General features: G+C 45.7%; 1 protein-coding gene across 2 annotated transcripts in view; it reads right to left on the reverse strand.

The window, feature by feature from the left end:
* The window catches only part of EHD4 (EH domain containing 4), a 73,113-nt gene that overhangs the window by 36,287 nt on the left and 9,121 nt on the right, over positions 1-27,705 (reverse strand). For both annotated transcript variants that reach the window (XR_012919762.1, XM_012766505.2), the window contains exons 2-3: positions 18,436-18,612; positions 11,186-11,283 (exon numbers count right to left, since the gene is read on the reverse strand). Coding sequence is in view for 1 of the 2 variants with exons in the window: in XM_012766505.2 (XP_012621959.1) it covers positions 11,186-11,283; positions 18,436-18,612 (275 nt within the window). In the remaining variant the exon portion in view is untranslated. The remainder of the gene's footprint in view (positions 1-11,185; positions 11,284-18,435; positions 18,613-27,705) is intronic.

A 27,705-nucleotide genomic window follows, 5' to 3' on the forward strand; every position in this document is an offset into this window, starting at 1 on the left:
CGGGGAAATTCTCTCACTTTATAAAAGTGGAAACTGAGGTTCACAGGGCCCCACTCTGTGCTCATGTCAGCCCCCCGCCTCCCTCTCCGTCCACAGAAAACACAGATACCCTGAAAGCCCCATTATTTTCAGAGTTTCTACATCTACCGGCTGGTTTGGACAATTGAGACGTCTACCACCAGCACCTGAAACCCGAAATCAATCCACATGTGTATCCTGGGGGAGGAGCACCTTTGTTCTTTCCCTCTCACTGTACGATTCATAGCTACTGAGATGGCTACTATCTAGGGAGCACTTAGTTATGTGCACAGATCATTCGGGTCCTCCTGAGATTCAACCCTATGAGATAAAGTACGTTTCTCCTCATTTCATAGTGATGGAAAATGAGGCTCAGAGAGGTGAAGTAACTTGTCCAGGCTACCCAGCTGGTAAGTGGAAGAGCCAGGGACATGGAAAAATTTCCCAGGCCAGCGTTTCTCGGCATATACGGCTTCCCTTCTGCCTGGAATCCTGTATTTATAACCTATCCCTCCTGCCTCTGGTCTTGGTTCCCCATTAGTGCAGTGATTGGGGCGAAAGGGGTTCTACCACGCATTAACAGGGATTGGGGGTGTATAGCAAGAATGTCCCCATCATACCACTGAAGGTTATTAAATATTTGAAAGCATAAATGAGAAACTTAAAAGGCACAGGCAGGGCCAGCAGCATTGGCCATGACTCCCTTTCTGTCCAACGCCCAGGAGGCTAGTACAACAGCAGGTCACCTGGGGCCCTCACGGTAGAGTTGCCTGTTTGCTGTCAAATCCCTGCCCCGGAGGCTGCGGGTTAGTCACAGCGCCTGGCCTGGTGCTGGGCCGCCCCAACCCCACTCTACCCCTTGAAGGCAGCGCGCACCCTGGGGAAATGGAGGTAGGGCGAAGCTCCAGTCGGTTCTGGTAGGTTTTCCAAGTTTCTCATCATCTTTCCTTTCACTTGGGGGTGTGGGGGTGGCAGGGTGTGGAGGAGGGGCAGGCTTGGGGGCAGTGGCTCCTCGCTACCCCAGACTCCTCAAGGTGGGGCCCTCCTGCATCAGAACCCGGGGACAGGCAGCCTTCTAGACCCTGCCCCAGACGCCCTGAACCGTGTGCCGGGAAGCAGCATTTTAGCAAGTTCCCCAGGTGATAACTCCCGTGTGCGGGAGCCTGGGAGCCCTGCTCTAGTCTCCAGCACGGTATTCACGGCTGTAATAACACCGGAGTAGAAGGGGGGAGGATGACCTGCGAACGTGTGTGACGTAGGAAGTGACAGCGACACCCTGGACCAAGGGAAGAGAAACCAACCCTCCAAACGAACCCACAGAAACTGAGTGGCAGACCCAGGGCTGGTTCTGTCCTTGCCTAGTACAGGAACCCCCAGAGGTTCATAATGATAACTCTGGCTAATCAAGAGAATGTTAAAAAAGATAATGCTTCAATGGCTTCCTGTTACCTTCAGAATGAAATCTCCGTGCTTCCTCGAGGCCTGCAGTCCAGCCAGCAGACCCTCCTGCCCTCAGTACCCACCACTTCCCGGCTGCTCCCAGCCTCCAGCCTTCCCTGAGCCTGCCAGGTCCCACCGCCCTCTGCCTTTGCCACTGCAGCTCCTTCTCCTGCAGAGCCACCCCCGCAATGCCTCCATTCGCTGGGTCCAGCCTAGATGCCACCTCCTCAGAGCCCTCCCCTAGCTGTCCACACCCTGCGGTGGGATGCAGCAAAAGCTGCATTTGTTTTGTGTTTCAGCTCATCTGCCTCCCTTCTCCAGTGCCTGCTCCACGAAGGCAGCGCAGGCTCCTGTGCTGACCTGTTGGTGTTAAATCTAAAGCACCTGGTCCCTGACACATAGTAGGAACTTAAGAAATTGGCCAGGGGGCACCTAGCAGAGTGTGGTACACGGCAGACATTCACTGTAAGAATACCTCTTTCCCCCTTCCTGTACCCTTTGAATGAGAATGCAGGGTGGTGTGTACTGTCTTTTCCAAAGCTTATCATCAAACATTGCTACAGGACAGCCTGAGCAACACAGCAAGACCCATCTCTAAAAAAATAGAAAACTAACCGGGCATGGTGGCACATGCCTGCAGTCCCAGCTACTCAGAAGGTTGAGGCAGGAGGATCTCTCGTGCTCAGGAGTTTGAGTCTACCATGAACTATGATAACACCACTGCACTCTAGCCTGGGCAATAGAATGAGACTTTGTCTAAAAAAAAGAGAGAGATTTGGTATTTGTAGGGAAAAAGCATCAATTCCACTGCCTCACACAGGGTCCCTGCCCAATGCTGCCCGCCCTGTGACTGGCAGGCATGTTTTGCGGTGGTTTGGGTCCGTGTCTCTGTGGTTAACAGCAGGCTCCCTGGAATCAGGCTGCCTGGTTTGAATTCCATTCAACCACTTATTAGCTGTTTTGGTTATCAGACACCTTAAAATGTAGTGGCTTAAACAACAAATTCTTCTCCTTTTTTTCTTTTTAGAGACAGAGTCTCGTTCTGTCACCCAGACTAAAGTGGAGCAATCATAGTTCACTGTAGCCTCAAACCCCTAGGCTCAAGTCATCCTCCTGCCGTAGCCTCCGGAGTACCTGGGACTACAGGCACACTCAACACGCTTGGCTGTTTTCCTCATTTTTTGTAGAGGTAGGGTCTTGCTATGTTGCTCAGGCTGGTCTCAAACTCTTGAGCTCAAATGATCCTCCTGCCTCAGCCTCCCAAAGTGCTCGGATTACAGGTGTGAGCCACAGCACCCAGCAACAATAACTTCTATTTTCTCTGGTGGTTCTGAGGGTTGACTGGGCTCAGGTGGGTGGTTCTCATGTGGGGTCTGTCCTAAGGTGATAATCGGATGGCAGCTGAAGCTGGAGTCTCCTGACAGCGCCACTGAGCTGCTTCTATGATGGCTTCTTCACTCACATCCCAACTGGGCCAGCCGAACAGCTGGAGGCAACCTGAGCCACCTGGCCTCTCCATGTGACTAGCTTGGGCTTCCCTCACAGTATGGTGGTCTTGGGGTAGTTGGACTTTTTAGATGGTGGTCGGCTTGCCCCAGAATGAGCATTTGAAGAGATTTGGACAGAACCTGCACGGTACTTGGGAAGTCATGAAGGATCATGTCTGCTGAATTCTGCTGATCAAAAAGTGAGTTAGAGGGTCAGCTCAGATTCAAGGAGAGAAGACTGCACAGGGCATGAATATTGGGAGGCATGGGTCATGATGTGGTGGGAGGAGGTGGCATCTTTTGAGACTAGCTACCACACTTGCTGTGTGACTGTGGGAGAAGTACTTAACGTCTCTGTGCCTGTATTCTCTTCTATAAAATGGGATAACTGTTCCTACCTCATAGAGCTATTGTGAGGTGCAAATGAGTTAATAATGTACAGAAAACATTTAACAAAGCACTATGTAAGTAGTAGCTGCTGTCGTTACTTAAAAGAGTAAGCAGTAAACGTTTTTCCTCTGGTTAATCTCTGTATTCTAATGTCTATGAAATGGCCTGTGAAATGCTTCATGATCATGAGCTGCTCCATATGCAAAGTAAGTGAAGTACCTTTCTCCCCATCAAAAAAAAATTTTTTTTGTTTTCCATTGAAAAGTCTAGGTTTTAAGTTTGGGCAAAAGCAGTCTTCCTCATGATCAATTATGCAATTAAAATATTAATAAAAAACTACGACTAGCTGCCAGGGCCTGGCAAATGCCCTTCTGAGTCATGGGATGATGTGCTCACACCAGGGCCAGAAGCAGCAGCACTCGTGGTGTGGAATTTCCCGTGGCACCGGCGGAAAAGGGGCCATGAATGCATTTGTCAGCAAACTTCCCTGAAACAAAAAAGAAATCAGGATTTCCTGCTCAAGCCCCAAGTGGCGAGTGGCGTCCAGTGCCTCACAGCCCAACCGCAGTGGGCCTCAGCGTTGGCTAGAAAACAGGATCTGCCACGCACCGGTCATCGGCCCAAGCCTCCGGAGATGGACACTTTTCTGTTGCTGGCAAACCAAAACAAAGCTCAGGGACAGGTCACTGAACACGAACTCTGCATAGGAAAATGGCTTCATGCCTTGAGCCCGTGGACACATGTTCTATTCCACAGAATGCTCCATGTCATCCCGTACCTCCTACCCCTCAGCAGTCCATGCAGCCTTCACGACAAAGTCCAGTCTCCTGCCACGTGTGTCCCTGCCACGGACCCATGTTCCAACCACACGCACAGCCCCCCGTCTTCCAAAGGGCCCGGAGCTCACACTTGTCTTTGTTTTTGCATGCTCTCTTTCTGCTGCCTAGAAGAGGAACGATTATAGGGGCAGCCACGATGACCTCTCCCCTTGACTCCACACCAGCCAGATGCTGCGGTAGGAACTTTGCATCATCACCTCACTTTGTCCTCACCCTGGCTCACGACACCCATCTATCTGTCAGGCTCTGATCAAGAAGAGCCCTCTGTAAGGACAGACGTATAGATCAACGGGATAGAATCGAGAGTTCCCGGTTTTTTAGGAAAAAAGACTCATTCCTTTTGGCGTATGTGTGTGTTTTCCTCTCAAAGCCTTCTCGTTACCAAAGCCTGAGAGGGGAAGTCACTCTTATCGGGACATCTCTAAATGTTCTCTCTGCTTTCCTGGGCAGCCTTCAAAATCCGGTCTTTTGTCTTTCAAGTCAAAAAACTTGTCAAGTAGATGCTTTTGTACTTCCCTGATTGTGGTCTGTTTGCGCCTTTCCTATTTTGTTTTTTCTGCACCCTTGTTAATCACAGCTTGGATTTCCAAGCTGTGTTTCTTAGCTTTGTCAATTCTTTTGTGACACAGGTTGAGATTCCCTTATCTGAAATGCTCGGGGCCAGAAGTGTTTTGGATTTCAAATTTTTTATGATTTTGGAATATCTGGATATACAATATGAGGTATCTTGGGAATGGGACCCATGTCTAAACACAAAACTTATTTATGTTTCATATACTCCTTATACACATAGCCTGAACGTAATTTTGTATAATATTTTAAATAATTTTAAGACAAAGTTTTGACTTTGTTTTGACTATGACCCATCACATGAGGTCAGATGTGGAATTTTCCACTTGTGGCATCACATTGGCCCTCAGAAGATTTTGGAATTTGGAACACTTTGGATTTTGAATTTTCAGATTAGGGATGTTCAACCTGTATTATGTTTGAGCACCTTAGCTGTGTTGGAAGACCCTTGAAACAGCCTTTGAATGGTTACCTGCCAGCATTCGGTGCCTTTTTTGTTCTTGAGGGCTTTCCTTGACATTGCCAAATCTAGGAGGACTTAACTATATTTGCATGTAAATGTTAAAATGATAATAAGTGATTCTGAAGCTCCTGTTGCTGTCTGTTACATTATTTGAAGTGCAGTTAGATCCTGCCTGTTTCATGCACTATTATTGCCTATTGCTTTTCCTAGCAGGACATTTTCTGTCTTTTTATTTTTCATCATCTTCTCCGTTCCCTTCATTGGCTTATAACAAATAGGCTGGGATTAACAGACAAGGGCTTATATATATCAGGAAAAGACACTCTCAAGTTTTCATCTGACAAGCTGTTGTTCCTGGGAAAATAAGTAGGTGCGTTGGAAAATTCAGATCAAGAGTTTTTTTTTCTTCTTCTAGAGTTATTTAAAATTTTAAAAGGGAAAAATTATACTATTCTTATCACCAAAATCAAATCTATTGAAGGCGACACAAAACCTCCTATTCTCAGGAAACCACAGGAATAAGCTGCGGTCAAAATAGCACTTTCAAAATGCCATTGTGCTAAAAAGATAGACAAGTACACCGGCTGCCACATTATAATTTTTTGAAGTGCTCTCCCTGTTAAGACAGCGTGTTATGATTGAAGCCAGAACCCAGAGGTCTGTACTAAGGAGCTGGGAACACACTAGTGTTCATGCCAGATCCAGAAATAAATCCTAGATGATGTTTAGGTTCAGCATGGCATAAAGGGTATTCTAGGAAACAGTTCAGAAGCCAGAATAATGGGAAATTAGGAATGAAAATTAAGGACATACATGTGGATAAATGTACCTAATTTTCTTATTACGTGGAGTCCAAAACCTGGCTGCTGTCATCAGGGACAAAGGATGTTCTGAACAGTAAACCAACTCAGATTTTACCTACCCACTTCAATAAAATAATTGAGAAAATCTTAAGACTCTAAACATTCTTTCACTGGCTACTAAAATGCAAGAAAGATATGTAGAAGTTTGTGGGACTCTTAGGTAGCCATTACTTGATCGGAATAAAATGATCACTATAAATATATCAGAACATTGTTATCTCTACCCTATGAAAATTCAACCCTTTATGCCAGCTAGGAAAGGTACAGTTTAATAACTAAACTTAATCTTTTGTTCCTAAAGATTTTCTGCTGACTATAATTAAACCGAAGAACATTTGAAGGGTAAAGAGCTTCCATATGGAGTAACATACTAAAAATTGCTCCAAAGTCAATTACCTTTCATGGGTTTCATTCCTATAGATCCTACCCAGGGGATGTGGATGACGTTTACACCCCCAGGATGCTGACTGTGCACACTCGTTTTACTCAGGAGCTCGGGGACCTCCAACATCAGGCAGGGAGGCAAGGGGCACAAGTCCTGACTTCTAGGGTCACTGTTAAGATCCTGCTGATGAGACAGTTGTGCTAAAACATATTCTAATTGGTAAAGGCCATTTCTAACATAAGAGTGGGTTTGTGGCTCATGCCTGTAATCCTAGCACTCTGGGAGGCTGAGGCAGGAGGATTGCTTGAGGCCAGGAGTTCGAGACCAGCCTGAGCAGGAGCAAGATTCTATCTCTACAAAAAAATAGAAAAATCTAGCTGGGCATCGTGGTGTGTGCCTGTGGTCCTACCTAATTGAGAGGTTGACGCGGGAGGATCGCATGAGCCCAGGAGTTTGGGGTTGCAGTGAGCTATGATGTCGCCACTGCACTCTAGCCCAGGTGACAGAGTTAGACCATGTCTCAAACCCAACACAATCCAATATGAACTATCATGTTTGTAATGAGACCGTGTAACATGGAGAAATGTTAAGTGTTTCTCTTTGTCACCTAGTGACTGGCCTAGAGAGGAGGAATGGCTATGAAACTCCCATGTCCTCCTGTGATCACACTTGCCCTCTACCCAGCACAGAGTAAAACGGAACCAGGCTTACAATTTAATGAGAGGGAGAATTAACAAATAAGAATGGAGCCACTGGGAAGGAGAATTTTGTGACCGAGACCCAGGTTTCTGAGTCCCCAGTTGTGTGTTCTTCACTAAGGCATCTTGACTCCTTCCTGGGGACAGATCCTCTCGGGGCATCAGGCCACCTGGCTTCAAAGCTCTCAGGCCATGGGCAATGTGCTCGAGGGCTGCCTGTGGTGATGGCAGGCACTCCCCAGTGCAGGGCCCACCTTCTCGTTTGACTGCCAGCAAAGTTGCACAATGCTGACCTGCCGCATCTGCTGTGTCCTTGTCCCAAGCTGAGGGTGAGAACACTGGGTTTGGTGTAGGCAGTGGGTCTTCCTGGGGGCGCTCAGCAGCCATCACCCACCTCTTCCCCTTAAGCTCTCAGCCCAGGGCTTACAGTCTTCTGGCATGCTACAGGATGGAAGAGTTCCCACACACCTTTAGCCTTCTGCTGCCACTGGGAGTAGTCACTCCTCTGGGGCTGTTCTGCAGATGTGGCACCTTTTAACAAGGTGGCCTCTGCTTATTCCCTAGACGTTGAGCTTGGTCCCTCACCTATCCAGCAGCTTTCCTGGAGGAGTGATGATCTTCTTGGCTTCTGTCTGCTCATGACTATGTTTAGGTTTAAATTAGATAATAAATCCTAAACAATTAGCACAGACTCAAGGGCTCAGTACACAGTGGCTGTTATCAATGCACACTTCAACAAAGTCTTTAAATGTATAAAAGGGACCTCCTGGATGAGATCAGTTACTCAGCTTGTAGAGGGTTAATCCATCAACTGCATGAAGGAGAAGGGAAGGGCAGTGGAACATGGCCATCAGTGCCCACTTTCCATCCTTCCCATGTATAACACCTGTATGGCGGGCAAAGACCTACCAATAAAGTCAATGGGGGATGCTTTAAGTGTCTTACAGGTCACAATTTGTACCCACTCTATTATCCAATGTTGACATTAATCGCTGGCAAAGGTGGGGATGTGATCTTACAAAGCTGGAGGGACAGATATAAGTATAAGCATGTGTGAGAATGCTGCACTGTTTGCAATAGTTGAAGCTGAAGCTGCTTTGAAGCACTACATATTCTTTGGGGTTAATGTGTTGAAGATGTCAGCTGAGTGACTCCCACTGCAAACTGTGCCCCTAATACCATGCGGCACCAAGGCTTGGGAACCTGGCTGTAGTCCGAGATGCTGTCACTGTGCCTCTGGGCCCTTCCCCACCTTTTCCTATGTCTGTTGGAGTGGCAGGGACCAGCTGACTGGCTGGAATCATATGTGCAATTCCTGTGCATAGGATGTGAGTAAGTACAAGCCACAGTAAGTCAGACCAGGATATGAGTCAGGTTATATTGTAAGTGCTAAAAAGAACTGATCTTCAAAGCATCCTGGGAGCATTATGGTGTGCTTTGACACTAATGTGTAGGAGCTACAGTCCGAGAGACTTATAACTACCAAGCAAAGGAGAAACGCTGAGGAATATGGATGATCAGACTTGACCAGAACCTACCAATGACAAAGCATGGATATGATGGAAGCCAAAATCTAGAGGTCTTAACATTTAAGAGATAAAAAGAAAGATTTACCAGGACCACATATTTCTCTAGTATACTTCAGTCGGATATGTAGAAGTAGTGAAATATGGGCAGCTCAGGAAAGCTATGGAACATGGACTTGCTTTATTTTCCTGTTAAAACATATCTGCAGAGCAACTGTTCTGGGGCCAAGTTAATGGTCCTAAACTGGCTCTTAAAAAAAAAAAAATCTATTGGCACTGAGATATAAAGATACACACAAAAAGATGACCATCTGTAGTAAAAAGATGACCATTTGTCAGAGTAAAAAATTATTGACAATCTTGATATCCACAAATTAGAAAAATAAATTATATTACATCCCTTTAATGGAACCCAAGCAGCTATTAAAAGGAATGAAATAATCTGAATTATACTGGCACGGAATGATGTCCAAGACACACTGCTACCAAGAAATATCAGGTTGTAGAAAATGTGCTTGATAATCACAATTCTGTTAAAAATGTTTATATATGCAACATATCTTTAAGGAGCCAGAGAAAACCATTAATAATTGTTATCTGTGACAGCAAGAAGATTTTTTTACACTCTTATTCATTGTTTGAATCCTTTACAACAAACATCTATTACTTTAATAACAGAAAATAAAGGCCGAGTGCAGTGGCTCGTGCCTGTAATCCTAGCACTCTGGGAGGCTGAGGTGGGCGGATCATTTGAGCTCAGGCGTTCAAGACCAGCCTGAGCAAGAGCAAGACCCCATCTCTACCAAAAAAATAGAAATTAACTAGACAACTAAAAATATATAGAAAAAATTAGCCGGACATGGTGGCGCATGCCTGTAGTCCCAGCTGTTTGGGAGGCTGAGGCAGGAGGATTGCTTGAGCCCAGGAGTTTGAGGTTGCTGTGAGCTAGGCTGACGCCACGGCACTCTAGCTGGGGCAACAGAATGAGACTCTGTCCAAAGAAAAGTTAAGAAAAGGAAAGGGAAAAGGAAAAGAAAACCAACAAAGATATTTATGAGAGAAGAATGGTATTAACCTGTTTTCCCCCACAATTACAAGGTTCCTGGAAGCCTCTGGGGGCCTAACGGCAGCATCAGCCCTTTACAGCTGCAAGTTCCCGACTAAACAGCACAGGGCAGCTGGGCGGACCCTGAGCTCTCCGTTTGCAGGTCCACAGAGGCAAGCAGAGTTGACGTGTCTGAAATGCCATGAGAAAGGAGGGTTTACTGGCCTTGGAAGCCCTTTCTGTACCCCTGTCACAGACCCCTTGTGTGGCCTGTGCAAGTGTACTTCTGCTTCATGAGCTGTGGGGAGTTTGCTGCATGGCTATAACACGTGTCCATGACTCCAGATAGGCCACTGCTCGACTCCAGCACGCCCACACTTCCCAGCACGGTTTTACTGACCTGCTGTTCTGCGGGCTTGCTGTTGGAGGGGTTTGAGAGAAGTGACAGCGGCAATTCATCTGCTCCACCTCCTCCCTCCCAGCAGAGCCTTGAGGAACTGTCCTTTGCTTCAAGGGCCAGGCGAGGGGATTACATGACTTGCCTGGGACAGCAGGACCCCACCCTCACACCCTCCTGGTCAGGCGTTTCCTCTCTGGTCTGCCCTGACAACCCATGTGTTTAAACCACAATGCACAGCCTAGAAACAAATGTTCCCTCGGCCTTGCCTTCTGAAGGCTGCAGAAGCCCAGATGTCATTGTTTGTTACAAGCAACTTCTATTCTTCGCAGATCTATGATGCCTTACAGTCTCTACCAGCTCCGGAGCTTCCCTTAGACAATTCCTACTCCTCCTTCAGATCCTAGTTCCAGTGTCGCGTCCTCTGGGAGCCTCTCCCAATGCCCCGAGGCCAGGCCAGGCCAGGTCGGTGCCTCGTGCTTATCCCAGTTCTCATCTCAAACCATTTATTCTTATGACAGCATGATTCACGTCTGCCTTCCTCATGGGACACAGGCCCAGCGAGGGCAGAAGCTGCGCCCTTCTGCCCAGGCTTCCGCTGCATCCCCAGAGCCTGCCACCACGGAGACCCCGCCGAGCCGTGCTGGGTGGACGAGTGCAGCGTGGAGGGAGGAGGCAGCGGAGGGCTCTCCTCCTTCCTTGACCAGCTCACCCCCCTTATCTTCCGTCACAAGTGTTGGAGTGAATAGCTAGCAAGGAGTATTTCCCCTCTCACTCTCTGAAGATTTATCTGAGGTACAAACAAGCAGTAGGTGGCAGTGTTCAAGGGAATTAGAGGTTATTGCTAAGACTCCAGAAAGTTCTCAGTAGAAATGGCAGAAACTTTGATGCTATGACCGCTTGGTTCTTTCTTGGGGCCCTTTGGCTGCCCAGGGATGCTGTGGGCTTCCCGGGGCCACCCCTGTCCTGGAGGACGGATGGAGTATGATAGGGACAGAAATCCTCTGCTCACAACAGAGAGGGCCTCATGCAGCACGTGGTGAGGGGTGGGGACGCGCACTGACCTCGGCTGATGCGCTGCTTCTCCCCGGAGAGGATGCCGGGGCTGTCGATGATGCTGATGCTCTTCAGGACCTGATTGGGCAGCTGGGAGCACATGAATCTGGAAGAGACGCAGGGAAGCTGGGTCAGAACCTGGCACCACAGAGCGCTCTAATTGTGGGGTTCCTTGGCCTCTCTGGGCTTACTGATGTCATCTGTAAAGTGGGGGACTGAAGGAGATCGACAGCGATTACAGATGCAGAATGAAGTCGTCTGTCCCTCACTTGCCTGATACCATCTCCTCCCTCAGGCCCTGGTCCTCCTGCCACGGTCCCACTCAGCCGCCCTGGCATCATCCTGTGGATGCAGAGCAGTGTGGGAGGAAAACTCCAGCCTATGGGTCAGCAGACCCGGATTCAGGGTCTGCCAGGGCTTTACCAATAATTTGCTGTGGGACCCTGGATAGGATCACTCCCTCCTCCACTCCTGGGCCTCAGTTTCCTCATGTGAAGACGGAGGTGCCTAGACCAGACTCTGGCCATGTCCTTTTTAGCTTTCATACTGTAGAAAACTCCACAAGTGTCAGTAGGAAGTGTTTGTTATTCCTCCACCCAGACAACAGAGCCTACGCTGGATCTTTGTCAGGCACTGTGTGTGTTTTAAGGCAGACACTGAAGGGTGTCTCCCCTGTTCCTGTGTCACAAATGGCTGACTGCTGTATCTGTGTGGGCAGAAAGCTAAAAGCTCAATTCTTCCACTCAGTGGACGTGGTGGGCATGACTCAGAAAGTAAGTATGCGGGGAATGCAGGACGCGAGGCCAGCCCAGCCTCCTCGGCACACACAGCCAGCACAGCCCCATGCAGGGAGGGCAGCCCTGAGCAAGAGATGCCATTACTGACAGTTCAAAATAAGTGTCTTTGGAGGGGCTCAGGACAAGTTTTTCACACATTCTTTCCTATATTTTCAAATCAGCCCTAGAAGATGTAGGAAAAGATACTGTGGTCCTTTTGCAGATGGAAAAGTTGAAGTACAAAGCAGCTGTGGCATCTTGAGGTCTCATTGCTGATGCCCAGCTGGCTGGAGATTGTAATCTGATTATTTCTGATGTCAGTGGGTAGCACTCAACCCATATGGTTAAAAATCTCATAATGTTAAAAATAAGTGTCAAGGTAATTGAAGAGAAGCCCCCTGTTTCTGCGTGTCTCCTACCCTTCCTGCACCCCAACCTTTAAACAAGCTCACCGCCCAACAGTAGGAGAGCAGATTTGTGAGAATAAAGCACACAGGGATCCCCTAGCACTCTCTGCGAGTTCACAGAGGGAAAAAAGCCATTATTCAAATCTCTAACACTGGGGCAGGAACAGAATTCTGAGCCCATCTGTGCTGGACCACGCTGCTTGTCTGTGATGATTTAGTTTCTTAGCACGGGCCATCCTTTCCATCAGAGGGCTGCGGCATTCGGCACAGTGCTGACCGAGTCGCACCTATGTGAAACTGCTCTGCACAAACTGCTGCTATGGAGAGGCTGACCTTTTCCAAAACCACAAGCTTGCACTCAATATCCATTTTTCCAAAACACAAAACCCCTAGATTGTAGGGTAAGGCTAACAGAGGGGTTCAAAATTTACGCACCGTTCCCTCCCTGAGTGTAAAGCGACAGCCTTTCAAGAGCTCCCAGGCCCCCAACACAACAGCAGAGGCCACACGTGTCAGCCACAAAGACATACGCAATGGGGGGGGCTGGTGTCACCATACCACACACAAGGCAGCAAAGTGAGGGGCCAAGAACTGCTGGGGGCAGGGAGGGGAGGGGGAAGGGGGTAACACTCTCCAGGGGGCACCATGAGAGCGGGTGGCTGGGGTTGTGTGTGCAGAGCTGGACTCCCCTCCACGGAAAAAAGCGCCCAGGGGTGGGGTGGCCAAGAGAACACAGACACAGCAAGCATTCGGCCCTCGCGGTGCCACAGCTCACACCGTGAGGTCAGAGCTCCATACAGATTCGTTCTCAAAAGTTACACTGGAGTCAGAAAAAAACCCTAATGCTGTTCCAGTGATCGTGTCTGAGCTTTCTGTGTTGAGAAGGAAGGTGCACAGCAAGGTTATTTGTGCGTTTGTCATAGTCGGCCTCAGGTCAGGCCAGCCCGACCGTGCGTTTCTGCTGAAACGGTTCCAAGCACAGATATGCCGTCCCAAGACAGAGCTCCTGCCCCTTCCCGGAGTGACTGCACATACACAAGGTGTATGGTGTCCTGCTGTCTACATTTCACACTAAATATGCACACGTGTGCTGGTTAGAACCCGGAGCCTCACACAGCTTTTATGATTATCTCCCCACCCGGGGCTGACCTGATCGATGTTCTTTTCTAAAGTAAAGGAAGGGGAGGGAGCGCCCAAGATCCTGTGCTGGCCCCAACTCTGCATAATCTCCACATGTAAGGAAGGGTTGGGGTAGCAGAGAGGAGTGTGGGCAGAGTGACAACACAGGCTGGAGGGTCTCAGGCAAGTTGCTGGGAGCCCTGCCACACAGGGAAATGAGGAGTGGCAGGTAGGCTACTTAAAATTGCCCCAAACACTAAAATTCCAATTCAATGATCAAATTTAAATGATCTAATTTAAAAATTAGACTTTTAAAAGAACCTGAGAGCACCTTAATACTGATTTTGATTTCTCAACAAAACAGTGATATCGGTAGTAGTTACAATAATAATAAAATAGCACAAATATTTCCTGAGCTTGTACTATGTGCCAGGCACTGTCCTAAGCACTTCCTGTGCACATTAACTCCATCCCTCGGTGACCTTAGTGGTAGGGCTGTGAGCCTGCGTCTTACAAAGGAGCAGATGAGGGCACAGAGGGGTCACATGTCATCACTTGCCAAGCCCCTTGGTTGACAAGTGGTGGCGAGGCTGGGATGTTAACCACTGTTGTGTACCTTTATCACATGCAACATCCTAAAATAAGGAGTGATATGCCATAGCCAAAAGTTAGAAAAGCCATCTAACTTTTCACTAAAGGCCCTTCCTTGTGCGGCTGGCTCTGTACCCAGGGGTGTGTGGGGTCAGGGCAGGGAGCAGGAGGCAGGAGGATCATTTGAGCCCAGGAGTTTAAGGCTGAAGTGAGCTATGATGGCACTGCATTCTAGCCAGGGTGATGGAGTGAGTACCTGTCTCAAAAACAAAGCTATATTGCATGAAGCCCCATTTAATTACAAACACAGAGATTACAAATGGAGCATAAGTCTGCAAATTCCCTGTGCATTTCTTGATGGCTGGATCGTCCTATGGACATAAGACAGTAGTTTATCATTACCCTCTCCACTGTCAGGCCTGGCTGAAATGACAGAGCACTGGAAGGATTGTTCAGATTCCTTCAGCACATGAGGAAGTTTCAAAATTTTAATTTTTATGGTTATTTTTCAAATAGAGGCAATTAAGAAGTAAATGAGATTAAGAATTTCTTCTATGGAAGACAACAATTTAAAAGTATACTTACATTCTAAACTAAAAACAATGTCTGTAGCTACTGAATTTTTAAAAAATACTACCATTTTCAGAAAAGTATACTGAGGAAACACATAACATCCCACTCAAAAGCAGACTGCAGGGGGAAACATCAGATCTTAATCCAGGAAACTTCTCGAGTTGACCCAAATACCCTGGTCCCTCAGAGGACACTGTTGGTTGTGTCCATCTCCTCGGTGAGGTGCCACCTGCCTCCTGAGCACACACTTTGGGGTGTCAATGTCCCCCCCCCTTGGGGCTCCCATGGAGCGGCTCCCAGACAGGCCACCTGCGGAATACCTTCCAGTACAGAGCAGTGTGCTGAGGCTTCAATGTGCCATTGAAGTCGTTCCATAGAACCGTCTTGGTTCTAGACTAGACTCTTTTTATCGTGCAATTTTTCTAATTCTAATCTGCCTTTTTGGGAATTTATCTTCATTTCTCAGAAATGTACCATAGACCCCTAACATTGTCTTAGACTGTGGTCCCTAACCCCAGGGCTGAGGACTAGGTCGCAGAGCTCTGCCAACTCCTCCTCCCCCTCCACGGAAAAATGATCTTCCATGATCATTTAGGAACCTGCGGGCCACCCAGCAGGAAGTGAGCGGCAAGCGAGGGAAGCTTCATCTGTATTTACAGCCTCTCCCCATCGCTTGCGTCACCACCTGAGCTCCGCCTCCCCACCCCAACCCCATCCATGGAAAAACTGTCTTCCGTGAAACCAGCCCCTGGTGCCAAAAAGGTTGGGGGCCACTGGTCTTAGAAACTGGCCTTGGAGATTAGTAAGACTCAGGCTCTAGTGGTTTGCTTAAAGCTAGAGGGTGGTGTCACCTCCCAGGTATCACCAGGCACTACTTTAGGAAGTAATTCTTTTAAAGAAGCCCCTGGGGCAGGTGTCCAAGCCAACACCCATTAAGGAGAAGGCCAGGTAACGATGACCTGTCCCAGGGGAGATGTGGGTGTGGCTGCCTGGGGCAGAAGGTTCTCCACAACAACAGCCAATTTCTTTCCTTTTAAGTGTCATATTTTGACCCAGTTCCCAGGAAAGCATACTGTGTAAAAAAGAGGTTTGCCTTTAGGGCCAGCCTGCTGATGTTCCCAGAAGCGTGCGGTAATCACACACACACCTTTGAGCACCAGCACGGACTGACCCTCCTTGTGAAGCCGCAGCACTGTCCTGGGGACACTACTTAATCAGGCTGTCTCTGAAGTAGCTACGAGCTTATGTGAGGCACAGCCCTTACACGCAAGCCTGACATGCGCACCAAACCAGGAAGGCTAGGACAGAGATGCCTCTTTGCTGATCCCCCTCGGAGGCACAGGGTGGGAGACAGGAGGGAAGGGGAAATGGGGATTCTAATCCTGTCTGAGTCTTCCTAACGGCCTCCTCTGGAGCAAGTCACTTCTTCGCTTTCAGTTTTTTTATCTGTAAATTGCCACAATATTGTCTGTTTTCTTAACAGTGTATAAGAAATTATGTAAATGATCACTATCATTTTCATCGACATTGTTGGAGGGTTGTATTGGAGACGGCCTTAAAAGTTAAATAGGAGTGTCAGGCAATGAGCCTTAGTTCAAACTTGACACCACTTGGTGGCTCAGGAGCAGGACTCTGCAGACATTCCCAGCACTGCCACTTAGCAGAGTGACCCGGCGGACGTTAAATTAACCTTTCTATGCCTCATTCTTCCTCTCTACATTGGGGATAACAGTAGCAGCCATGACACAGGGCTTCTGTGAGCATTTAAAACTAACATACAAGTTTGGGGCAGGACCTGACACATAATAAATGGCATATAATTATCTGCTATCATTTTTCTATGTCTTATTCTGAATTCAATGAACACTTGATTATATGATGCATGGATTACTCCAGCAACTTTTAGAATGTGACATTTGAGCCTTGCTATTGAAAATCTTTCCTAGATACTTCTTTTCCATACTCATTTGTTGTATGTTTGGGATTTGCAAAACATTTTTGTTAGGAAAGTAAATCATCTGCCAAAATAAGACAAGCCAATAACCCCTCTTCCTGGTTTGTTCCTTGTGAATATGGACTTCACAAAATGGGAATTTGAAAAAAGTGGCAGCTTCTTTCTTTCTGAAAGCCTTTCAAAGGGCAGCGGTGATGAAATGACAGGATTCCAGAGCAGCTTCCCCGGGAGATGGAGCCTGTGCCCTGCACTTCCCAGGAACCTTCCTCCAGAACCTTCCAGGGCAGCTCTGATGGGGAAACTTCTTGTCCACTTCCCCTGAACTCTGGTCCACTCTGTCCTGAGAGACCCAGAAGGTTGAACCTCTGGGCTTCCCCTACCCAGGGCTCAACCTCTACTTCTCCCACAGGGATCCTCTGGTGCCCACTGAGGCTGCTCTGGGGTGAAGGAGTAAATTCCTAGAGAAGAGAATCCTGGAAAGAATCATCTGGACAGTGACCTGCAAATCACCACCAGTAACAAGAGGGAACTTCTCTCTGATTCCATCTATATCATCCGCCAAGTTCCCCGGCTACCACTTTCTTTGATTTGCAATAGGAGCACAAAACAAGCCCTTAAAGGAGAGTTCAGATCCTTAGACAGTTCAGTTTGTCAAAGAAGGCACCTGTGGAGTTGCCTGGGCTGCCCTTGGCAGAGCCAGAGCACAGCACCTGGCACACCGTTCGTTCCATAGTCCACGTGAAGGGTGCCCCTGGAGTTGTGCAAGGAGTTGCCTCAGCCTCTGGGAGGACAACAGTCGGCTGGGAGGGTCTGCTCCTATTTTTAAGAACATCTAGAAAGGAGAAGTACAGTTCAACTCTCCTGTTGTCTGTAAGCTCTAATCCTACTTCCTCTCCCTAAAGAGACCCGAATGACTCCACCCTAGCCCTGCACCTCCTACAACCTAGTCCCCAAACAAGCCCTCTAAAGCTAGACTGCAAGAGGGAAACTGGGGAGGGCGGTGATAGGGAAGAAGAGAAAAGAGTTAGAAAAAGAAAAAAAGGCTGGGAGTAGCAAAGAGGAAGAGGGGGAGGGAAGCAAGAACAGCAGATGGTGTCAGAAAGGGCAGAGCAGCATCTAGGAGCACTGGCTGGCTCGTCCCCCTAGTGCCCCTCAGTGTCACTGGGAACTCTGATGAAAGGTTATGGGGGTAGCACAAATAAAACACACCTCCAATGAAGACAGAACTGCAGGAACCCCACAACTTTACATCTATAAACAATGATATGTCATAAAATCTACTTTTTGTGTTTTGACTCTATTTCCCTCCTGCCCTGCTCTAATGAATCAGGAAGCAGCTCGAGGCAGGGGAGTGAGAAGAAAAGGACAGCCAGGGAGGGGAGGTGACCTGTCCTGGAGACGGCAGACAAAACATGAGTGTCAGGTGACTCTGTGGGAGCCATGCTCTCTGACTGCAGGAGACCCCGGCACACTATGCCTGAGAGGTGGCTGTCTAGCCCTGCTGGTGACGGGGAGTTCCCTACCTTACGAGGCAACCTGATCTATCTCTGTGCAGCTCATATTATTATAAATTTGTTCCATATACTATGTCGCCTTATAATGTCCAATCCCGGGTCTTAGCTCTGCCTTCCGAAGTGACCCACAATAGGTATAAATGATCATTTCCTATGGTTGTCTTTCAAACATGTGAACACAATGAACATATTCTCTATGACTTCTAGAGCAGACACTCTCTGTTCTTCTGTTTTTGAACCTTTACACGTTAACTGGCAATAATTCAAAGAAAAGTAAATAATCCAAAGAAATGTGACCAAAGATGGCAGTTTGCTGGTCCTTACCGATTCAGGAAAGCATTTCCAAAGCGACTAAGTTTTCTAAATGGCTTTTTGGGGTCCACGACTAAAGCATTTCCTGGGGTGCTGCCCTCAGTCTCTCCGTACATCACGGCGATGAAGGAATCGGTGGTGGGCTCTGGACCAATCCTCATGCCTGGGAAATCCTGCTCCAGCAAGTATCTGGGAGAGGGGGAAGAAAAGAAAATTTAGTGTGTTGTCATAAAACAAGAGACTAGATATCTGCCTGGGCTTACCCATTGTTTACATACTCATTTAAAAACCTTAGAAATATAACCTCTAAGAAAAGCACAGCAATCCTTGTTTGCATTTCCATTGGTGCAACAGACTCTACCCCAAAGAAGGTGCCAGCCAGCTCCTGGGCACCCTGGCATCCCTGCTCAGGCTCATCTCCCTTCAGGAAACTTCCTACACCCGCGTGCTGGGGACACCTCTTCCGTGTTCCCTGGGCACCGTGTGCCTGCGGCCAGGGTGCTCACCACGTGCACTACACTGAGCTGTGGCCCTGCAAGGTGTCTGAGGTGATTAGGGTGCAGCCATGTCCCAACCCTGCTGGGGGGATGAACTTCACCTTGTGATCCTCACAGGGCTCGAGGGAAGAAACCTGCATGACTTTCTCCAGCCACTCATTCCTGCCACTAATAATCAATCTGGTCCTAAACTATTTCTTTGTTTCTAAAAAGTCCTGATCACATGTAAGCCCAGGACCTGTGACTCTGTTTCCAGGAATAGAGAGAAAAAACTGAACTATTGAATGTCAAATGCAATTTTGCCATTGTTATAAGAATGATACATTCAGTCACGCTTTAGACCTACGTTTTCTATGTAGATAAAATTGAAATTGTTCAGCAATCTTAGCAGGCTATATTCTAAGCCTTTAATTGACATCATTGCTAGTCCTCCAAAGTTTCTACATTACTGTGAAGTTGTGGAACCCCTGAATAGATAGATACATCATTAAAACATGTCTCCTAAATTTAGACTAAATGTGAAAAAAATCTAATAATATCATGTGGCATCTACTGAGTGCTCAATATATGCCTGGTATGGCACAAAGTCTTCTATATGCACTTTTGTTTCATTTAATCCCACAACAGTCTGAGGTGGATGATAACATTATCCACATTTCACAGAGGGGAAAACTGAGGCATCGGAGAGGCAAAACAACTTGCCCATGGTCACACAGTTAAGTGTTCAAGTAGAAATGGAATGCAAGTAGTTGGACTCCAAAGCTTACACTGTCTCCAAAAATGTTTAAACTTGGCTTTGAGTAGTGCATTGCTCAGAGATGAAAAGCACAAGGGAAGTTCAGGGCCGCATGCTAGGATGTGCCACTGGGCGTAAGGCATAACAACCCCTATTTTCTCTAATGTGAGGGAAGAGAGCTCTCCGAAGTGTCTTCCTGCTCAGTCCTCCGTCCTCCCTAACGACAAGGGGCTGGTTCTCCCTGGAGAAGAGCTGGGACAAAGATGTGTGCTACTGTTTCAAAATGTGTTCATATTTAATTTTAAAAATTTTTTCAAAACTTTTTCAATCAAAAGCTTTGTGCACCTAATAGCCTAACAAATACAGTTAGGAGCAGAAATGTTCATATTTATCAATTCTTATAAAAATTCCACACAAATCTTAGAAATACTGGTTGGTAAAAGCTACTGTGAGAACATCTCACGTTCTGTGAAACTGCAGCATTTATGAATGTATCTACAGTGTGTGGATTTCATATACCTACACAAATGTGGAATTTAGGTTTTACAGTCACTCTGGGATCTCAGGTATGAAGTCATTCAGCAGCAAAGCTAGAATTCGAAACCAGATCATACTCTTGCATCCGCCCCCACTGTCCAGTTTGATCTTTACGTCCACAGCCTGGATGAGGCTATGGCAGGAGGCCTGCAGGAGAGCCCGAGAGGGGGCCTGCCCAGCTCCTTGCAGCACACAAGCTCCCAACTCACAAAAGGGTTAGGTTTGAAACTTGACAGGCACTTCTCCATAGCACGTGTTAACAGCCAGGGTTAGCTTGCTGAGACAGCCTACAACAGGTCACACTCCAATGAAATGGACGAAGCAAGAACGGTACCACGCCCTTTTGGGGAAAGAGCTCAGTGCTGGGTTCCACCGTGAGTGGCTTGCTGCAATGTGGCCCCTTCTCAGCACCTTCACCAGGCCTGGGCAGACGGACGGCCCTCCAGGTTCCAGGCTGGGGAGGTGAGAACAGGGCTCGGGCAGGGTGGAGAGGGACTGTGGATGTTGAAGTTAGGCGGTGAGTCCCCGACTGGACAGTAACTCACATGTAACAGGTGTTTAAGTCAGAGGATCGCTGCCAAGGAGTGCCTGCATTACTTTCTGATGTTTTATTTATGTACAAGGACAGCAAATCCCACTAATTTTGGAATAAAAGGAGTGCCTACATTACTTTCTGATGTTTCATTTATGTACAAGGACAGCAAATCCCACTAATTTTGGAATAAAAGGGGCTCCAAGTAACAACCTAAATTAAAAAATTATTTAAAGATGAGCAGGTGTTTCCTCCTTTCAAGTTTATATTGTCATAGAAGTTAGAGTTTCCTAAGTAGCACCCCTACCAGACAGAACATTAAACAATGAATTATTCTTAAAGTATGCTGCAAATGTGAAATAGTTTGAAGCAAAAGGTACCCCCTCAACTGTGACCTTGATAAATCATTCAATCTCTGGATCCCGGACACAGAGGAAAAAACTAGAACTAGAAAGAATTACTATATTGTTAAGCTTGCTTACATTATCAATGTTTAGTGATACTTTCTCCCACAGGTGATATAAAGTCAAAATTCAACGTTCAATTTCATCATCAAAGCAATACCAATTAAAGACATAGCATATTAGCGAATTAAAAAAACTCACTCATAACATTCAATGCTGGTGAGAGTCGTGTGAAATAAACACTCATATATATGTTGGTGGGAGAATTAAGTTGGCAGAACTTCACTGAAAAGCAATTTGACACTGTGTTAAAAGACTTTAAAAAGGGGAGCCCTTGTGGAGTTTGGGTGTTATTTGTGGGTCTATTTCCTCTCCTTGTCATTTCCTGCAGGGTCTGACAAAACTTTAGGGCCCTGAAGTCTTGAGGAATCATTTGATTCAACCCTTTATCTTTTTTTTTTTTTGAAACAAGAGTCTCACTCTGTTGCCTGGGCCAGAGTGCCGTGGTGTCAGCCTAGCTCACAGCAACCTCAAACTCCTGGGCTCAAGCAATCCTTCTGCCCCAGCCTCCCGAGTAGCTGGGACTACAGGCATGCACCACCACACCCAGCTAATTTTTTCTATATATTTTTAGTTGGCCAATTAATTTCTTTCTACTTTTAGTAGAGATGGGGTCTCGCTCTTGCTCAGGCTGGTTTTGAACTCCTGACCTTGAGTGATCCTCCCACCTCGGCCTCCCAGAGTGCTAGGATTACAGGCGTGAGCCACCGCACCCGGCCAGCCCTTTATAGGGGAACAGACTGAGGATTAGAGCAGGAGAGTGACTTGTTGGTCAAACTCACAGGTGGCCACAAAGGACCCGGAAGCTGGAGCCCTTCCCCACCGGCCCGAGGCTTCTGCCCTCCCACCAGGCTCAGCCCATGACGCTGGGGTCCCACACTGCCACAGGCACTATAAGTAGGACCTGGCAGAGACATGAATGGACATACAACACTCTAAGCTGACTGCCCTGCGAGAGCTTCTACATTGGGGTATTGCTGAAACTCAGGTTCCTTTAGGTGACACTGCTGGGCAGGCAGGCACACATCAACGCAGTGAGGGAACCAGAAACAACTGAGACACTGAGTACCGACAGGGAAAAATGGAGAATGAAGAGATGAGATAAAAAACCAGCGAGCTGGAAGGGAAGCATCTGAGTGGATGACAAGGTGCGAGGCACATGAACAGATTAAGCACATGGCCGCATGGATGAGGCTGATCGATTGTGTCAGACTTTTTTTTTGTTGAGGGACACCTCAGAGGCTTTCCCAAAGCTATGCATTGTTCCAGGGACTCTGGTGTATCTGCAATAACTAGAAATCAAAGGAGCAAGAGGCCACAGGAAGACTACAGAAAATGGCCCAGCACACTTCAGAGCTGATGAGCCCCTGCACAGGCATCCTGTGCATTAAGACTTGATGTCTGTCCTTGGCTCCACCCCGCACCCCCTTCCTGTGTTCCCACAGAGGCCCGCCAATTCTAGCGCTGATTGCTTCAAGGTTCCTGGGCCAAGCCATCAACATAAAAAGGTACAGACGTTTGGATTCTGAGCAGCTGGGCGGAAGAGGGGTGGAGTGGACGGGAGACCTGACATCTCCTTGTCCTGGTTAGATGAGGTCCCTAGTTCAGCCTCGTCCAAGTGGCTCCTGAGAACACTGGCTTCCTCTTTCTTTTCTTTTCATTTTTTTGAGACAGAGGAGTCTCACTGTTGCCCCAGCTAGAGTGCCATGGTGTCAGCCTAGCTCACAGCAACCTCAAACTCCTGGGCTCAAGCAATCCTTCTGCCTCAGCCTCCCGAGTAGCTGGGACTACAGGCATGCGCCACAATGCCCGGCTAGTTTTTTCTATTTTTGGTAGAGATGGGTCTCGCTCTAACTTAGGCTGTTCTTGAACTCCTGAGCTCAAATGATCCGCCTGCCTTGGCCTCCCAAAGTGCTAGGATTACAGGCGTGAGCCACCGCGCCCAGCTGCATAGTTTTCAACGCTCAGCTTAAGCTCAAGGAGCTGATTTGATCAAGGGTATGTGTGGACAGTGTCTGTTTTTTTTTTTTTCACTACTTAGGCTAAAGAAGATTTTTTTTCTTTTTAAACTCATATAAAAACATCATTTGTGATAAAGGAAAGAAAAAACTCTTAAGATAATGAAAAGTCCCTCAACATACCCAAGCACCATCTTCTCTAAAATGGGCTTAAGAATGAATAAAAAAAAACATTCAAAACAACTATAAGAGGCATATTATTCAATGATAGACACAAAACTCCAGCTGCAAACTTTGGCTCCCTCTCGGTTTTGACTATCACACTTGTGCTTGGAATAGTTGGAAAACATTAATTTTTTAAGAAATATACCTAATATTTGAGGACTCTTTTTTAAATTTTTTTTTTTTTGAGACAGAGTCTCACTTTGTTGCCCAGGCTAGAGTGAGTGCCATGACGTCAACCTAGCTCACAGCAACCTCAAACTCCTGGGCTCAAGCGATCCTCCTGCCTCAGCCTCCCGAGTAGCTGGGACTACAGGCATGCATCACCATGCCCAGCTAATTTTTTCTATATATATTAGTTGGCCAATTAATTTCTTTCTATTTATAGTAGAGACGGGGTCTTGCTCTTGCTCAGGTTGAACTCCTGACCTTGAGCAATCCGCCCACTTCGGCCTCCCAGAGTGCTATGATTACAGGCGTGAGGCACTGCGCCCAGCTAATATTTGAGGACTCTTTATGTGCCAAAGTCTTTACATGAATAATCTCATTTCATCCTAACTACTTTATAGGTAGGTACTATTTTTATCCCCATTTTACAGATTAGGATACTAAGGCTCAAATAGGTTGGTTAAGTGGTTTGTTTAAACACAGGATTTCTTACTAGTCCTGTGAGGACACTACCTGCCCTAAATCAAAGCCTGAGAAGCTGAGTCAGTCTCCAATAGGAGTGTTTACAGGAACATGTTCTGTGAATTATTAAAGAAATACAAATGTAAGACTTTAAAAATAATATGGCACATATATTTGCAGTGTCGTATGAGCATTATTTTTAAATTGTCAAGCCAAAAGCTAGAGAATGGCTTGTGTGATGATAAACAGGATTTTAAAAGACATGTCTGTGCATAGAGTTTGAGGGTTCAGTTCATTGCTATTGCCTGGAACATTTTTTAAAAGACCATTAAGCTAACCCCAACAGTCATCTATTCCTTAAGGTTTTAAACCATATAGATGTGAAAGAAATATAATATGAAACACAACTTTTGAGTTCAGTGGAGTAGTTTTATTTACTTACTTTTAAATGAGGGCTGTGAGTTTAAACAGATTTCAATTTACAGTATGTGTTGGAAAGTTTCACAGAATGTACTTTTATTGACAATACTTCCTTGATCCACTATTTTACTAGGAAAGGGATGAAAAGGGAGCGTCAGTCCTTCACTCTGATTTGTCTGGAGCCTGGAAATGATGGTTTTAAAGCAGTTTCTATTGTTTAATCTATCCTCATGTTTCATACCAAGAAATGGATGTGGAGAAGAACTGAGTATTTATTATTGCAAAAGTCTTATAAAACAGTCCAGCATATATAAATATTTCCTAACACACTAGTGTAACCTGTGCCACCACACCTTCCACATACCATCAAACGACAGATCATTCTGAGAACCTAAGAGTTTATAATGCATTTCACACATTTGTCTTATTTCATCCTGTCGTTGGAGCAGGTATTTTTATCCCTAGTTTATAAAGGAGAAAACTGCTTATGACAAGTAGCTTGCGTGAGACTGGGGTAATGATTACTCTTGACCTTTTGATATATTTCTATCCGGCCATTCTTCTGTAAATGTAATTTTTCTTTATTAAAGTGTTTAAGCTATTTTGCATATGGATTTTTCACCACTAGTTTTTCCTTATGCCATTAAAAACTCTTTGAAAACATGGTTTTTAATGCTGCATAATATTCTAAGGTGATAGGTATAGATTTATTTTGCCATTTCCTATTAGGCAAAACTGTTAGGTATTTAAACAGCTTTCCATTTCTTGCTGCTATAAATGATACTGAGATAAACTTCCCTGAGCAAACATCTCACGTACTCTAAAATTTTAATCTTCTTTGAATACTGAAAAACTAAAGCAGGCCGATCTTCACTTCCATTTTAAAACTCTTATGTCTTCTTTAAGTGTGAAAACTAAAGTTGTTTTTTTTTTTGTTTTGAGACAGAATCGTGCTCTGTAGCCTTGGGTAGAGTGCAGTGGCACTATTGTAGCTCACTGTAACCTCAAACTCCTGGGCTCAAGTGATCCTCCTGCCTCAGCCTCCCAAGTAGCAGGGACTACAGGCACACACCATGATGTCTGGCTAATTTTTCTATTTTTAGTAGAGACGGGGTCTAGCTCTTGCTCAGGCTGGTCTCGAACTCATGAGCTCAAGCTATCCTCCCACTTTGGCCTCCTAGAAGGCTAGGATTACAGGTGTGAGCTACCACGCCCAGCCTGAAAACCAAGTTTTATGTCATTTTTTTCCTTCAGTTAAATCATTGGCATATTATCACCAAGACTATTTGTTCAGATGATGTCATCTTTGAAACTGCTGTGCCTACTAAGGGAGTGGACATTAGCCTGTTGACCCAAGAAACTGGAATTTGTTGGGTAAAGCCTTTTGCATCTCTATTTTTCCAGCTATAAATAGAATTTATGATACTCAGGGCTGAGATTGCTTAAAAAGCACACTGCTGCCTAACCTACTGCCCTTACCTGCAGCTGCTCTACTCTGTCTTCCATGTTGTTTTAGAAGGAGGGTGGGGGAAAAGAAATTTAAAGAAATCAAATCAATTTCCTATAGTCCTATATTTTTTCCCAGTCTTTTATTCACTCATGCAATGAATATTGATTGTTTTTGATGTTATGACTTGTAATTTATGGGTCTGACCAGAGATTTTAGATTGTAACCTCTTTGATCTGGGAACACTATGAATCTTCATGAGCAGTGTTATAGAACACTGCATTTCCAAAGTTACTTGACAATGGAACCCTTTTTTGTCTTTGAACACTTATTAATACATTCCACAGAACACAGGTTAAAGGAAGGCGTTTAAAAGCATTTAATGAAACTTAATATCCATTCTTTTTTTTTTCCAAATAGGAAGGTTTAAATGAAATCCTTTTAAAAGTAGTAATGGAAAGATAATTTCTTAATGTGATTAACTTATAAATAAACCAACAGCTAATATGATATTTTAAGGTGAAATACCTGAGGAAACACCATTAAAATTAGAAGCTTGCTATGAATGTCTACTTCCTAGTATAGTAAAATATGAAATACAAGGGGACACAAAGTAATCATGAATGTAATGGTTATCTATCAAGAAAACCTAAGAGAATCTACCAAAAAGTAGTCAGGATAACTTCTTGGGTCAAATGAGCAGACACAAAGCAAAAATGCAAAACTCAGTAGCTCCCTTACCTACCAGCAACCCAGCCAAAAAATATAAGGGAAAAGAAATCTGATTCACAAGAGTAACAGAGTATAAAATACCTAAGGATGACATTAATAAGAGCTATATAGCATCTATAGGAATAAATTGACTACTTCTTTGAAATGTATAAGAAAAGGTATGAGTCAAAGCAATGCTGGAAGAATAAACACACAAATGTAATTTAGAGATATAATGCTCCCAATACAAATGGATCCCTGTGGGATTTTTTTTTTTCTTTTGGGAAGAACCTAACAAAGTAATTTTCAAGTTCTTCTCAAAGAATAACAGAAAATGATTGAAGGTATTTAGAAAATAAAGAATAATGCACTCAAAAAGGTCTAGAGCTACCATTTGTTAAAAAGTGTTTCAAAGTGACAATATTTAAGACAGTATGATGCTGGCATAAGAATTTACGAACAGAAAAACAGGAGAGAAAGGTCCCAACAGATCCAATAGAGTATTTAATAACTTAGCATATGAGGAAGCCTCAAGTTATAGTAGGAAAAAATAGGATTATTCAATAATAGTGTTAAAAATGACAAAAGACAAAAAACTCAAAACAAACAAATACTATTGAGACAGATTTTACTTCTAGATGGATTAAAGAGTTAGATATAAAGAAATTAAGCCTGCTTTAAAAAGAAAATAAAAGTGAATATTTCCTGAGTCTTAGGATAAAGAAGGATTTTCTAACCACAAAATAAAAGACAACGTAAAAGAGGGACAATGGTCATGTTTGGTCACAAATACTAAATATATTAGTGTGGAAAAAATTATCATAAAAAATTAAAAAGCAGGCCAGGTACGTCATGGCTCATGCCTGTAATCCTAGCACTTTGGGAGGCCGAGGCAGGAGGGGTCACTTTAGGCCAGGAGTTTGATGCCAGCCTGGGCAATATAGCAAGACCCTGTCTCTATGAAAAATAGAAAAATTAGCCAGGCACAGTGGTGTGTGCCTGTAGGCCCAGCTACTCAGGAGGCTGAGGTGGGAGGATCACCTAAGCCCAGGAGTTCAAGGTTACAGTGAGCTGTAATTGCACCACTGCACTCCAGCCTGAGTGTCAGAAAGAGACCCTATCTCAATA

Source organism: Microcebus murinus, chromosome 6, assembly GCF_040939455.1.
Source record: "Microcebus murinus isolate Inina chromosome 6, M.murinus_Inina_mat1.0, whole genome shotgun sequence".
In the NCBI taxonomy this organism is placed as follows: domain Eukaryota; kingdom Metazoa; phylum Chordata; class Mammalia; order Primates; family Cheirogaleidae; genus Microcebus; species Microcebus murinus.